General features: G+C 44.0%; 1 protein-coding gene across 1 annotated transcript in view; it reads left to right on the top strand.

The window, feature by feature from the left end:
• Window positions 1-16,324, top strand: part of NUP205 (nucleoporin 205) — a 1,199,422-nt gene that overhangs the window by 697,109 nt on the left and 485,989 nt on the right. The window contains 1 exon segment of the mRNA XM_044087173.1: window positions 1,292-1,464. Coding sequence (XP_043943108.1) covers window positions 1,292-1,464 — 173 coding nt within the window.

The raw sequence follows: 16,324 nt of genomic DNA, 5'->3' as shown, positions 1-16,324 counted from the left end.
TGTTTTTCTGCTCCTACATCCTGCATACAGCAGACCCTGTCAATGAACCAGTATTTCCAGGCCAGTAGTATAATCCAGCAATGGAATTCTGAGGTCATGGTTTGCTTTAGCCAGCAGATTCATTTTGGTTAGTCTTTTGTTACATTTTTCTGTGCAGTTTCTTATCCTCGTCAGGACTGAGTGCTTCCCTCTGTGAACAGTTGCTTGTGTGTCTAGTGGGTTTTAGCTGAGGAGTCTGATATTACTGTAACTGCTATACACAGGGGTTTTGGCTTGGAGCAGCTGAGTTATTTTTTGCATACTTTTTGTTTAAGCTGAGGGGCCAACACTACTGACACTTGTTCATGGGAGCAGTGACACTATGCTTGCAAGCTCTCCTTTAATGATATACTTGTGCATTTATCTGCAGTGCCAGTGGTTGCCAGAGTGTATGTCACATCATCCATTTTTAGGTAGGAAGCCAGTCCCTCTAATGTTTGACATCCTAGTATTACTTATTTTCAAAAAGCTTGCTTTTTTTTTTCTAGGTGCTTTTTACTCCCCGCTGCTTACCAGCCTTCAGCCCTTTGATGTCATTTGGCTTGTTTTCATGTGGGGTAAGAGGTGGTCACAGATGCCATGATCCAGGCAGCCATTAAAATATTTTCTTAGAGCTGTAACCCCCCCCCCCAGCCCCAGTGTCTGAAAAAATTGCTTGCAGACACATGAGTTTGTAGCGGCTTCCCTTGTTGGTAGTGTTGCTTTTGTGTACAGCCAGTTGAAACCTACTTGCACAAACTTTGTGTGGCAGCACCAAGCAACATGTCCCCAGCCCATAAACCGCACACCGTGTTCCTTCCAGTCCTGTAGGTATTGGCTGTTCAGCAGGCCAGACTGCGATCTTCCCCCTGGGATGGGTGAGCTAGTGTCAGTTCCTGACTGTCTGTTTCCCCTAACTGGCTCTTCCAGTGCCTGTACCACTGATCAGTCTGCAGTCATCTGGGTCACAGTCAGAGCTTTGTTCCTTAGCATCATGGGGCTGAGTGAAAGTGCTTATGTTTTGACTTTGAAAATAAGATTTTCTTGGCTGAACTTTTCTAAATTCTAGTCATGCATAGTTGTCTGTTTTAGAAACTAATCTTTTACACACCATATTATTTTTCCTGTAATCTGTACGAGTTCAGTGATTTTTAAGTTGTTGAAAGTCAGAAAGGACAGTAATAGTATGAAGTGATAAATAGCTTATATGAGACTATCAGAAGCTGGTTCCCAAATCAATATATGAACAATTATTTTTTCATCTCTTTCATAGTTCGTCGAAAGATTCTCAGCATCTTGGATTCTGTGGATTTTAGCCAGGAGGTTCCTGAGCCCTTGCAGCTTGACTTTTTTGACAGGAACAAAGTTGAGCAGGTCATTGCAAACTGTGAGCACCGAAACCATAGAGGTCAGACCATCTGTAATGTGAAGGTATTTGACTTTAACGTCAGTATACTTTTAGCATTGAGAAACTCCCAAGATCTTGTCTTGGGTTTCTTCTTTATATGTCACACTATCATTATTTAAACGTACATCACTGACTGAAGTGTTCTTATCCTGGCAGATTATTGAAGCGGTGTACTTCACCCAGAATGGCCACCGTTGTCTTTTTCTTAATCCTTTCTTGTATTGTTTTTCCTCCTTTAGCAACATGAGTCAAGCCGGAGAATGTTAATTTTTTTATATAGATTCATTGCACAGCTTTAGTGTGATCAATAATGTCATCTGTTGGTAATAAGCGTTTCACAGGTATTCATTTTGGCTTGGTTCTTTGGTATTTTCCACTGACCTGCACCTTGTCTAGTCAGCAGTCCTGGTTATAATTGCTCTTTAGCCTGTTTTATGCTAAAACTTAAAACTGATGAGTGTAATTTGTTTTATTTATTCATTACATATTGGAGATATGGCTTGTCTTTCTTGGCAAAGTCGTATCCCAGATTTGTGAATAATGGTTCTTGATGTTATATGAAATCTTTGCCATTATGAGCTAGTCTGTAAGGGATAACTCTCTTGATAGTTGCCTTCCTCCTGTGCTTGGATGATCCCTTCTTTCATGGTTGATGGCATTTTTGTAATAGTTTAAGGGGCAAGAAAAACTGATTAAAATGGCATCGGCTGCATGTTTTATACCCTTGACGACCTGACGTCATGGAAGAGGAGACCACAATCGATGCAGGACCCAAGACTTTGTTATTCAAGCCAACTGAGGGCAATCGGCCAGCAGATTACCCAAATGTAATGACTGCAACAGTGAATACACTCAAACATCTACATTTATGGGAAGTGTACACAACTGTACTTTCTCTTCCTGGAAAATGCCCTTTCTTAACCAGTACTTTTACAAAAATATGAAGCCTTGACATGGAGCCTTACACAGTCTTCCATAAGGAGTATAGTACTAACAACAAACCCATCGTTTGTATGTATTATGATCTCTTAGCTCTCCTTGATTCATTCCATTCAGCTTCTTTTTGTTTCTTTCTAGTTCACAGAAAAAAGGGAAAAAAGCAGATAGCCATGAGCATCAACTTTTGCTTTGCTGCTGTAGGACTCCAGGTGGCCAGATCAAGTCACATTCTTCAGGAGCATTTGCCACCACTGCAGCCTTCATAAGTGTCCTAGCACATAGTATATGTGACATGGTTTTCTCAACTTATGTTACATGTTTTCCAAGTATTAAAAGCTGGACGCTGTCTAAAATATGGCTGATTTTATTTTACTGTAATGAAAGGCATGCTGTTCTCCATCCTTGCTCAGGACAGGTCATTTCTCACTGCTTCCTGTCTCGTTCATTATGAATTATTTATGGCAATGATTTTTATTTGAAACATGCTATAGTTGTGTGATGATATTTCTTGTAACTGTAGATGGTCATTATATGGTATATTGTTAACAGTAGTCTTTCCATTTAGGACTTCTGCTATGAAAGCCTGTTGCCCGGACCAGCTTCCAGAGCTTAGCACCTTTCTCCAATCAAACCAGACAGACATCCTCCCACCTGGCTGTCTGCAGACATGTGACGTAATTTGTCCATACTCCCTTGAGTTCTTTTTGCCACAGTTGTAAGAAAATTGGTGCATATAGTTAAGTGTAGTCAGTCTGTCAGTTTGACCTGGCTTCCAAAGTGGTCATAAGTACCTCTCTGAGGACATTCTTGTGTACTTTTTGCATGTGTAGGAGTTTTTCAGGCATAAGGAACACTAGATCTCAGTACTTACTAAACAAAACCACTAAAGACAAAAGTGCTGGGCGTGAAATTTAATCCATCTACGGAGCTCTTGCATGAGTACCCATTATCTCTGAGGATACCACAGAATTTATATATTTAGGAATTTAGTTAGCGGGATTAGAAACAAGCCTTAGTGAGGGAATATTGGGCTCAAGTAAAGGAAAAAAAATATGATTTAGAAGTGGACCGTACTTCCCTTAGATTTGTACCAAAGAATTCAGGCCACCAAGAGGCACGTAGTAGCTCAAGTAATTTATTTCCCAGGCAATGGTATATGACCCATGCAAAGACGTCTGGAAAAGGGTGAGGAGAACTGTTGTGTGTATTATATGGATTCGGAGTACCCTAGATACAATGATAAAAAAGTGATCTTACTACCAGATTAAGGGGGACTGGCAATCCCCAATCTTCAGGAATGCTCCAAAGCATTACAGTAAAAGATGCATCTTGTACAGAATAATGGTCATTGCACCAAATGGAAGTCCATCTTATTGGAACAGGAGAAATTGGGCAAATGCTTCAAAGAAAATATACCAGGAAAGGTGGGGTTAAGCAATATGTGAGGAACTTAAGGAATATAGTATAGAAGATGGCTAAAAAATATATGTTCAGTGGAGGTTTGAAATTGCCCCAACTGGAATAATAAACAGCTCATTTAATTTGAAAGTAGAGGATCTGATGTTGTCTGTTCAGTCTTCATCAGACCTGTGAATCTCTGTTTCAAGCTCGGAGCCACGTTGGCCGTCAGCAAGCTAAGGATTCGAAGCTAGTGCTCCTGCCACCCTACCCATACTGCCTAGCTCCTCTCAAATACCCCAGATTTTGTTTGGCTTGCTCAGGTAAAGCATCATGATCGGTTAGAGCTCCTCTGCAAGTGTAGTTTTGGGTTGTAAGTGACTAAACTTTCCTATTCTTTCCTTACCTTTTTTCTCCCTACCCTTATTCTAACTGTAAAAAAAAAAAATAAGTAAAAAAGTTATCAAGTTAGCTTAGTTAGTTGTTAAGATTTGTAGTGTGTTGTATCTTTCTGCACGTGGTTGTTGCGGCTTTCTTCTCTCCTCCTTTTTCTTCCTTACTATGTTAGAGAAATCCGACAAACCAGTGGGTTTTATAAAAATGCACTTCTTGTGGGCATAAGATCCCTGTATCCAATGCCCACAGGGAGTGTGCTTACTGTTTAGGTCCTGCCCACCTTCAAGTAGATTGCCTTTCTCCCTCGGGCCCTTGCAGGTAGATGTAATAAGCTTGTGCTTAGGAGTCTTATCCCTCCTCCTTCTCCTGCCCTTGTTTCTGCTTCAGGGGCTCTTAAGAAATGGTCCCTGGACTCCTCCGTGTCTTTAGAGTCAAAGCCTCCTAAGAAGGCCCTGTGACCACCAGAGCACAGTTCCCCAATTCCAATACTGGTCTCTCTCCGCCCCATGCCCCTGGGGGTCTATATTATATCCTTGAAGAGCTTTCCATCGAATGCCTCTTCATCGATCCTTAAACAGAGAAAGCGCCAAACTTTCACATCAGTGATTTCTTTCCCTGGGAAAGAAATAGCTTGATCAGCAGTGTTAGTTTGCCATTTTCCCCACTGTAGTGCGATCTCAGAGTTGGTATATTTAGTAAGAAGGGGTGTAGGGAGCAAAGCCCCCTACTTTGTTTGTAGTGATGTTTTGTTTTGAGGGCAAGCAATTTCTTTCCCAGGGAAAGAAATCGCTGATGTGAATGTTCTGTGTTTTCTGCTTTTGCTATTTAAGGGTCGATGAAGAGGCGTTCGATGGAATGCCTCTTTGAAGATATAATATAGACCCTGCCCCACCTTTGGGGCTGGAGCCGTTTGCACCTAGACTGTCCCCAAGGGTTGTTTCACCCAGGCACCATTCCAGACCCTCCTCTATGTCCTCATCCATCAGGTGCTCTCGGGGCCTGTTGAAGAACGAGATAACAGATTGAGGAAGTTTCTCCGTACACAGATCCAGATGGTGGTCCTCCCAGCTCCATCTCCTGTGGGATCTGCGAGCAGATCCTCTCCCTGTAGGATTATCTCTCCATCTCCGATCCAACCTACCACTTTAGAGCTTCTGGACCTTTTGGTCCCTGGTGCTGGTCTGTTGGCCCTGATAGTTCTGTCTGCTTAGAGTCTGACTGCTTCCTTGACTCGCTCGGTTCGGACTGTCGGGGCCGAGCACGTCTCTGAGCATAAGCCTTGACATCCAGTACGGGGGGATGACTTCACTCCAAAGTTTTTGGAGTTGTCACTTCCCCTCAGTTCCTCGGTGCCGACTACCCCCTCAGAGTGGAGGACTGTTGGTGAATGGGGGTGACCTGCTCATGATCCATCAGGACAGAGCAATCTTCCTCGAGACTCCAGCAGTCGTCCTGCCTTCAAGGTGGTAGTGAAGGATCCTTTCCATCCCTAGGAGACCTCCGGCATCTACCGTTTTGGATCCACCCCTTCCCATCTTGGGCTGCGTGTCGGAGACCTTTCTTCTGCCACTGGGACAGCCGGTTTCATAGGGCCTCCAATCTCTTCCACATAGTGAAGCCCAGACCTCCTCTGACACCTCCCTAGAGCACCCCACCAAGGAGTTTACTTGGAAGAGAAGGTGCAAATGGAGGCACCTAGAATCCCTGAAGGAATCTCTCACGACGAACACCGACTTTGATGAAGAGGAGGGATTTTTCAGATCTCCACCTGATGTCTCATTTAGAGACTCATTAGAAATTCTTCAACAGAGAGGTGGTTGGTTGGCCCCAAATCCCACCCCGGATGAGTCTGTGCTCTTGGAGGCCTTCAGGACTGGCCCATCTGCATCCTGGGTACCCCCCCACAAGATCCCCTCATGGACCTGGTATCTCTACAGGCATGGAAGGAACCAGACGCTGCAGAATCTATCCCGAAAAGAGCAGACAAGACCCTTAGTGCCCCCCAAAGATAGACATTTCACGAGGCAAAGGGCATTCCAGTAGACACCATGGTGGTGGCGGCGGCAGCCTCCAAGAACGAGCTTGCACAGGAAAGCTCTACTGACTTCCCCCCATCAGGGAGTCTAGGTATATGGACAGATTCAGAAAAAGGGTCTACACTTTTTCCACCTTTGCCCTCAGAGTGTTAAATTACCTTGCCCATTTTACCAGGCTACAGTGGCACTTACTTAAGGTCTATGGCGCCCGAGGATCAGACTTCCTTTACCTAGAGTTTGGCCACTCTGCAGTCCATTTCCAACATGTCTATGAGGTTGATTTCTCACACAGTTGAGGGCATCGCTAGGGCAGCCAGTTCCGGCATTGCTATTCGGCGCAATGCTTGGATGCGGCTTTGTGACTTCGTGGAACCCTTTTAGGCATGTCTTGTCAATGGCCTCTTTGACAGTTCCTCTCTTTTTGGACCGACTATAATGTGACACACTGTTCTGCAGAGAGAGAGACTGAAAGACCCTGTCTGCCATCGGAATCTGCTTCTCTACTTTTCAAAGATTCTACTCCAGGAATCCGTGCCAGGGAAAGAAGTTGTGGTTTAGAAAATCCCAGGATTCTTTCCAGGATGCTCGGGGAGATTTTTTTCACCCAGGGGCAGAGGGGGAATAATTCCATGGTAGATGCAGCCCCTGGGACAGAGGGGGTCTGCTGAATCAGGGATCTCGGGATTCTCCCTCAGAGTAATCCTTGCAGCATCCCTGAGGTGTTGTACAACTGTCCCTCTCAGGAGGCAGTCTGGGGAAGATGCTCCTTGCACCTAGATGCCTGGTTAGCCATCATGAACGACTGATGGGTGCAAGGTGTTGTTTCCAGAGGTTATTCCATTCCCTTTTTAAACCCCCCCCCCAAGCCTAAACACCTCCCTGATGTCCCACCCAGTCAGAGGGAGGCAGCAACTTTGGAAATTGCAAAGTTGCTCCAAAAAGTGTCATCCAGGAAGTCTCCTCAGACCACCACGGATGAAGGATTTGCTTCCAATTCTTTTTAGTTCCAAAGAAAACAGGGGACCTCAGGCCCATACTGGACATGACTTACCCGAATAAATCAGTGAAACACACAAAGTTCAGGATGGTCGTGGTTCAGTCCATCCTTTCCTTTTTTTACAGAAGGACTACTGGATGTGCTTGATAAACCTGAAAGATATGTACTATCACATCAAAATGAACAGACGTTCCAGAAGGTATCTCCTCTTCAGGCAGGGAGCTAGTCACTACCAGTTCTGCATGCTTCCATTTTGTCTCACCACAGCCCCCAGGGTGTTCACCAAATGTATGGCAGTGGTTGTAGCTCACCTCAGACTGCACAAATTCCACATGTTTCCATACCTGGATGACTGGCTGCTAGTCTCACCATCCAGGCATTTACTGATCCAAGCCAGGGATTTTCTCTTACAACTAGCCCCTACCTTAGGGATCACCGCAAACCTTCAGAAGTTGCAATTGCAACCTGTGCAAATGACGGATTTTATGGGGGCCTGCTTGGACGTAACCAAAACCCTGGTCTTTCTTCCAGCAGACAGGATTCTGTTTCTGCAACACGTCACCATAGATGCTAGCTGTACCAGTCCCTACAGCAAGTCTTGTTCTCAGGGCACTGGGTTCTGTGGCTGCAATAATTACCTTACTACTAACAGCTCGTTTACATATGAAAGTTCTCCTCCAGTGGCCATTGTCCAGTGGTTCCTTCTGCATCAGCCCCTCAATCATCCCATGAAACTGTCTAGGGTGTGCAGGAATTCTCTTTTGTGGTGGCTTCATGATCCAGAAGTATCTCAGGGTCGACCTTTCATTCTTTTTACCCTCGTTGCCATGTTGACCATGGACGCCTCACAGCTGGGGGGGCATTACCTGGGATGGACAGTCCAAGGCACATGGACTCTCCAGGATACCAATCTGCATATCAGCATCCTAGAGAGGAGGGCAGTGCATTTAGTGTTGCAAGCTCTTCACTCCCTTCTTCCTCTGAGGGCAGTTGCAATTCAGACTGACAACGTCTGTGTGGTATCTCAAAAAAACAAGGTGGAATCAAGTCCTACCCCCTTCGTCGAGAAGCAATGAGAATGTGGCAATGGGCTTTCTCTATCAGCCGCTTTGTAGCTGCAATGCACATTCCAGGGGAGCACAGCATATTGGCGGACAGGTTCATCAGGGTACTTCTGGTGCTTCATGAGTTGTCTCTGATGGGTTCAACCCTGCTGTGACCTTTTTGCCACCCCTTTCGAAAAGTGCAGCAGGTACGTTGCCCTGATTCCTTCACAGGGACAGTCACCAAGAGATGCTCTAGTCCATGCATGGCCTCACGGTCTACATTATGCTTTTCCTCCTGTCCCCCTAATTCCCAAATTTCTTCAGAAGGCACACATGTTAAAGAGCAAAGTGATTCTCATTGCCCCTTTTTAGCCTTGACAACTTTGGTTTACCTTCCTTTGGTCTCATCAAAATTTCCCCTCCGTGGACCCTGGCACCATTCTGGAACTTCTGTCTCGTCCTTCAGGGCAAATTCACCCAGATCTTCACAGTTTGCATCTAACTGCATGGTTTCTCCCATTCCAATGATGGCTAGACAATGCAGGCTTTCTTCCCCTGTCCGGAAGATTATCATTTCTTCTCACAAGTCTTCTAACTGAAAAATTTATAAAAGCAAGTGGAAAACGCTTTCTGTCTGGGCAAAACAGCGTCGCATTGATCTGCTTATGGCGCCCATTTCAACAGTTTGGGTTTTCTGTCTGGTCTTTTTCATTCGGGCGCCAGTTTCTCTACCGTCCAAGTTCAGTTAGCAGCCATTTCTAATTTTCACATCAGAGAGAATGATGCATCTTTGACTTCTTTGAGACGTTGCAAAGTCTTTCTCAAGGTTACTTTCCTTCTTCAACCTTTTATCAAAGATCCTACTCCTCCATGGGATCTTATGTTAGTTCTTCAAGCCTTGACCTTAACCCCCTTTGAACCAGTTGCTAAGGCTGAATTGAAATTATTGTCCTGGAAAACAGCCTTTCTGGTGGCCATTACTTCAGCCAAGAAGGTTGCTGAACTTCATGCGCTTCCTTCCAAACCTCCTTATTTTATTTTCCATAACGACAGAGTTACTTTACATACTAATCCTTCTTTCTACCAAAGGTTCCATCGGGCAATACTATTAATCTCCCTGTATTTTTTCCAAACTTTCAAAATAAGGGTGAGTATATGTTGCATCTTTTGGACATCCATAGACTATTGTGATTCTGTCTGGATAGGACAAAACCTTTTAGAAAGTCTAATCAGTTGTTTGTAGCTTTCTCCAATTCCTGAAAAGGGAAAGCTGTTAAAACTACTATTGCTTGTTGGCTAACAAACTTTGTCATTCATATGTATTCTTTGAATAATGTTCCCTTACTAAAACCAGTCAGAGCTCATTCCGTGAGTTGTATTGCCAATTCCCAGTCGTTCTGGTCCTGGGTTTCTTTAGAAGATAGTTGTGCCGCTGCATCATGGTCGAACTCCCACACTTTCATTTCGCATTACAAACTTGACTGCATATCTAGTAACAGGGCTGCTTTTGGTTCTGCAGTGCTCCGGAATATCCTTCCATAAGGCCACCCAAACTTGTGTAGCTGGGGACTCTGTCCCACAGGTATGATGAAGACTGAATAGACAACATCAGATAAAGAAGTTATGTGCTCACCATAATGTTCCATCTTTGTTGTCTGCTTGTCTTCATCACTCCTCCCTTCCTTATTTCTGAAGGACCTGATTGGTTATACTGGGAACATTTGTTCCTCTGAGCAACTTTCTTGCTCCGTTACCTTCTGGAATGTAATTTATTTTTTTGAAAATATTGCAGCACACTTGATCCAAGGTGTCTGAGTGGAGCTATATACTATGGGTAGGGTGGGAGGAGCTCTAGCTTTGGATCCAAAGCTTGCTGATGGCCGAGATGTTTCCTAGCTCGGAGCAGAAACCCACGAGTTTGATGAAGACTGAAGCAGATAATACAGATGGAACATTATGGTGAGTACATACCTTCTTTTTATGAGGAATTGGTGTGACATGCAAATAACTTTTCCAGGAGGGGGTGACAGAATAAAATGGGACTGAAGTTGAGAAAAGTTCTCCGTAGAAGGGTGAGAAATGTTGAATACGAAGCAGTATACCAAATCGATGTAAAGAATGAGAGAGAGGAAGAGAGCAGTATTGATAAAACGTGATTTACGTCCAACTTGAGGGAAGCAAGATCTGAGAAACGTAGCAGACTCTGGCTAGTCAGTAAGATTTGTAAACGCCAATTCGGGTTAGATGGAATGAAAAATGGTCCCAGAATTCATAGGTAGGTACTAGGCTATTGGCCCTAGGGCCTATTTAAGCCTAGCCAAAAAGGTACCCTGGCTTTCGCCACACAAGAAAATTATTTTCCTGTGCCCCTGTCGAGCAGAGCCACAGAAGTGATCCCGGGGTGAATTTCCTATTTCCCATCCAATCATCAAGATTTTTCTTGAAGAGTGCTAATGAGGAGCTCTGTTTGACATAGGTAGTCTGTTCCAGAGTATGGGAAGTCTCTGGGACAGGAATCTATCCCTCCAGCATGTTCTGTGTATTATGGTGACAAGGTTTAAGTCCCTACAAGCGTGTAGCTCGGAAGGATTGGGATTTCTTTAAGTGGAGCATGTCCATCAGCTCTGGTTTTGACATAGCTTTGTATGTTAGGCAGAGATCGCCTCTGAGTAGGCGATATGCGATGGAGGAAAGCTGGAGTTTGAGACTGTCTGCGTAGGGCATCTGTTTGAGGCCAGTAATTCTCTTTGTGAGGTATTTCTGTGGCCTTTCCAGTTGTTGTAGATGTCTTGTGAGCTATATACCAAAAGGGGCGTTGTACTCTATAATGGGTCTGAGTGATGAATAGAGGGGAACAATGACTTCTTTTTTTTTTCTGGGTTAGAAACCTTTTCTGATGAGATGTGCCACTTAGAAGGATTTCCTAAACACTGTGGCGATGTGATTATCAAAGGAGAGAATACCCACTGTCCCAAGGTCTCTTATCACACTTTCGGTGTTAAGTAGACTACCACCAATGTCCGAAGTAATCTAAAATGGCAAGTGATTATGATGTCAGCTAGCGCACAAGAGTTGTTTAAGGGTGATGACCTCTCCTGTTGCCATGTTGGTTGAATGTTGAGGCTATTAGTAGTCAGGAAGTCCCCGAATTAAAGATGTACAGCCCTTTCACTCACCTTTATCAGTGGATTCAAGACTGTTTATAGGCCTGTAGTTTTCTACTTTTTTAAGTTCACGTCCGTGAAAGAGTGGATTCATTTTAGCAAGCTTCCAGCGATCTAGAGCATGGCTTTCTGAAAGGCTTCTATTTACAAGTAATGCCACTGGTTTGGCAATACACTGTACTAGTTACATTGCTGACTGTTGCATTATAAAAAAAAATTGTTTTCACGAGAACCTGCTATAATATTGTTTGTTAAAGTTCTTCACAATTGTGTTACTATATACATATTAAGTTCACTAAGAGAGTGAGCATTTTGAAATTACTGCTTACCTTGTAACCTTTCTCATGTGCTATTCACAAAATGCATAAATGCTGTCTGCATATTCTTTGTAACCATATCATGTGTATGTACAATATAATATAGGTCCTTCTACAATTGTAAACTGTTCCACTATTTATATTTTGTAACAGTATTGCTCTTTGTGATCAGGTAATAAATGAAATGGGTCCTTTTGGATCAGTCTAGAATGCAAGTCAACAAACAAATGCACAAGCAAATAATAAACACATCGCAGTTCTGAAATAGTCTTTACTTGCCTGCTGGATCACAGATTGGCACTTGATGTATATAGTTTTATAAATGTTATGGGACCCAGTTTTTTTTTTTTTTTGTGGGTTTTCCAAGCTGCCTCCCTAACAATTGTCATTCTCTGATAACATTGCGGACCCAGGGTATTCTGTTGCTCTTAACATCGAGTCTGACACAATACCTCTCAACCTGCAGACATTTAAAACAGGAACAAAGGCCCTTGAAAAGTAGGAACATCCAGGTAAAATGGTGGACTAAAATATGAATACCAAATGGCACATAACTCTTCCCGCTTCCAGTAGGAATCTAGGATACTACTTCAAAACGGAGAGTGATAAAAATAATAGAAAATACAAGTACATTATGAATTACCTGGCAAGAAAAGGTAGGTAAGGCGATAATGCAGGAAAAGTGGAGAAAGAGAGGTCAGGTGATCAGGGTAGCCACCAGGTTAGGAGGTTTAGAATTTTTGGCCGAAAGTGTTTTGACAAATATTTTTACTCTCCAGGGAGATTATACAGGATGTTTCCAAATGTTAACACGAACTGCTTGGAGATGTTGGAAACTGGGACCACATATTCTGGAATTGTAAAAAACTTGAACCCTTTAAGGGGAGCTGTGGGAGCTGATGCAAATTATTTTAGGATGTAACTCGGAATTAACACAAGCTTCAAACTAAATTGTTTAGTTGGGGTCAGTGTAGGAATGCACATGAAGGCAATAGCAGCAGTGGTGTTAATAGTAGCAAAAAAAAAGGGATAGCTAGAAGATGGAATACTCCATAAGAAACAACTGTTGATGACAGTTTTCAAGTAATAACAGGCCTGAAGAAGTTAACAAGGGAAAGCTTATTCCAAGCAAGTTCCATCAGAAGTGGTGGAATTTGGGGGAACTGTTATGAGGAAGTGGCAGAACAGGAGGGTTTCTAAAATACCGATATAATGACTGGGTGCTTTATTTTAAAATGGGCGGTAGAATGAGCACTTAAAGTACATGAGTGATAGGGGCAAAGAATAAATCCCATGGTTGGCAAATGTAAGCTCTGGCTCTAGGTTGTGCCTCTTGTTTAACCAAGATCATCTAACTGCTGTCACATTTTTCTTTTTAGTATTAAAAGATGAACTGACAAAGATTCATATGCATTAAGTGGATGCTGTTTGATTTTATTGTGTTTTCTTGATATACTAATAAAGCAGCTTACCTGGGGGACAAAATTATATGACATGATGGCAAGCAAATTTCACAAACGCTTTCACAATCAGTATTTTTTTTTTCCTTTTTGAGGTTGGAACATGCCATCACCTGTTGTCCTCACTGGGCCCTATTTAATATGATGATGATGATGCAGGGAATAGTCTCTCCAAGACTGTCTCAGCAAAAGAAAGCTGAAGTCCCAGAACATCAGACAGGTCTTCCATGGATATCCCACAAAGAAATGTGAGTTAACAGAGAGGCACCTTCATAAGAAGAAATACCAGGAAGCCAGCAGCAGTTGGTCACATTCTGACGGCCACCCTTGGCCCGAGCACTGGTTCAAGTGAGCTGGTTTTGCAGCACCTATTCTAACTCTGATGCCTGCTTTTACTGAAGTCTGTGATGTTGCCCCTCCAGAAGCTGCTGAACACTAGGATAATGGTGTGTTCTCTCGAGCCAAATCCATTTCTGTTTTGATCAGAATGTGTTTCTGCAGGCTTGTATCTGTCTCTATTTTGTCCACAGAAGATGAAGATGGTATCTCCTCTGTGTGGACATCTGCAGAGCCATGATGGAGGTCCTGGCTACCCACTTCCAAAGTCTTCTATCAAAGTCTGCCTTCCCAATGTAGGACAGTCATTAAAACTTTGGCTGTCTATCATGTCTTCACAGCCTGAGCTAGGTGGGCACTCTACACCTTCCTTTCCCATACGTCTTCTAAGGATTTTATGAAGCTAGCCAGGATTTTATTTCCTAAAAAAACTTAAGACCTCAGATCAGCTGCCAGTGTCTAATTTCTCTGTAATAAAGGAAAAGGAAAGATGTTCATCGTGCATACAGCTGCAGTCATAACAGATGGGTTCTCCTGCCGTCAGGCGGGTCCTCGGTCGGCCGAATTCCAAAGTCTAGGTCCGGCGTCGGTTGTCGTTGCATCTTCCCTGACGTCAGTGCGACAGGGGTATAAAGGAACCAGCCGACGCCATTTTCTTCAGTCTTTCTTGCCGCGCGGTGCCCGAAGCAGAAGCAGTTCGCAAGTGCCGGTCGGCCAGCTCCTGAAATTATGAAAATTTTGAAACCGAAGTCTTCTTGAAAGCTAAGTACCCCGTTGGGGAAACTTTTCTTGCCTCAGACCGATGTCAGACAAAGTTAACAATTGTATTTCATGTGGGAATCAAATACCGCATAAGGATTTCCATTCCCTCTGTATACCTTGTTTAGGCCCAGACCACGACGTCTCGGCCTGTCGCTTTTGTGCTACATTCAACAAACGCACTATTAAGCGTCGGGCGGAGTTCGCCCAGCATTATTTTGGAAAAACATTTAACTATATTATGTCGTCGGATACTCCGACTACAGTTTTGTCTAAAAAAACGCAAAGATAAGGACCGACACACGAGGTCCGCGGCCTCTACCGACACCATGCTAAAGCCGACTACACGTGGTCCGGTTCTCAGCGAGGCGCCTACGCAGCCCCTGACTACCGACGACTCTTCATTGGCGGTGTCTCCTGTGCCCGAGGTCGCAGGCTCCTCGGCCCACACCCCGACTACAGATACCGAAGCCACTCTTGGTGTTGAACCTCACAATGTGGACAGGTCTACCTCCACTCAAGGTGTCTTCAGACCTTCCTCTTCTTTTTCCATCAAGGCTTTCACTAAGTCTAAAGCAGCCATGCACTCTGAGACAAGCTACACACCATCCCCAGGCCCCATGCCTAAAAAACAGATGCTTAAAATGGCTGAGGATTTAATTACTCTTATCAGGGGTTCTCAGCCCCCACCGGACAAAAGGCCCAGAGTGGAGGAAGAATCCCCCTCCTCTGATCAGGGCTCCATTATTTCAGAGCATTCTGATGATCAGGAGCATTCTTACTCCCCTTTTGAAGACTCTGATGCAGAGGAGTCTATTCCTTCTGTATCCCCCCCAGAGGATTACTCATTTGGGGAAACTTTGCATACCTTAAGGGAACACTTCCACTGGGAAGGCCAAGATTATTCAGATTCCAAGAAAAGGCTTGGGGAATTTCTCTTGCTACCTCAGCACAGGCCTCTGGCTATACCTCCTGTCTTGGACATCCTAGATGATGTTTACTCGGAGGCCTGCCTTAACCCGGATTCTCTGCCTCCAGCCCCAGTCAAGCCTGACGGGTACTACAGGGTTCCTGACTCTCACCAATTTCTATACAAAAGCCATGCTGCTGACCCAGAAACCATCTCACAGGGCCCCAAGGGAATTAAGGCCTCCACTGCTAAAAATCCATTACCTTCCGAGAGGGATTCCAGATCCTTAGAAAGGTGGGGAAAGAAGGTATATACCTCGGCTACCTTGAGGGCCTTAAACTGTGTCAGTTCCATATGCTAAAATACCAGCAGTTTTTGTTATCACAATTGAAAAGTAAAATGTCACAACCTGAACAACCAGACTTGAAGGAGTTGCAGGATTTGATGCATAGTGCAGAACAAGTGGGTAAGCATACCTTACAATGTGGTTTTGATGCTCTAGAGGCCTCATGTAGAGCTGCTGTTACAGGATCGGTCATACGTAGACATGCCTGGCTCAAGGAACAAACCTTGCCTGATCATGTCAAAGCTAAATTACTAGATGCCCCACTACAAAAGGATGTATTATTTGGTGCTAATGCTGAGGAGGTATTAAGGAAAATGGAGGAAAAGGCTAAATCAATGCAAACTGAAAGATTTTCTACACGTTTCATTAGAAATTGGCCTTCCAAAAATTGGTCCTTTCCAGCCACGGACAGACCCCAAAGAGGTAGATACAGGCGCCCGAGGGGCAGAGGACAATCTCAAGGATCGTTTAGAGGCAGGCAATGGCAAGCTCCTACACAAAGAGGTGGTGAGGATAACTCGCAATCATTCAGAAAGCAAACCCAATGACTTTCCCCTTTGCATGCCAAGCAAGACTCAAATGGCAGCCCCCTTAGGAGGAAAACTGGCATTATTTTCAAAAAATTGGCATATTGTCACAAAAGACAAATGGATCCTGGACATTATAAACAGAGGCTACATATTCCATTTTCACACCCTTTCAAAAATGAGAGGCATGCCATACCTGCCACACAATCAAAGGGCAGAGGCACAAAAGCAAATTACAGATCTCATAGACATGAAAGCGATTCAAGA

This window comes from Protopterus annectens, chromosome 11.part0, assembly GCF_019279795.1.
Source record: "Protopterus annectens isolate FY-2018-M chromosome 11.part0, PAN1.0, whole genome shotgun sequence".
Lineage (NCBI taxonomy): Eukaryota > Metazoa > Chordata > Ceratodontiformes > Protopteridae > Protopterus > Protopterus annectens.
Note: the sequence above shows the minus strand (reverse complement) of the source record. Positions and strands in the feature narration are given on the sequence as shown.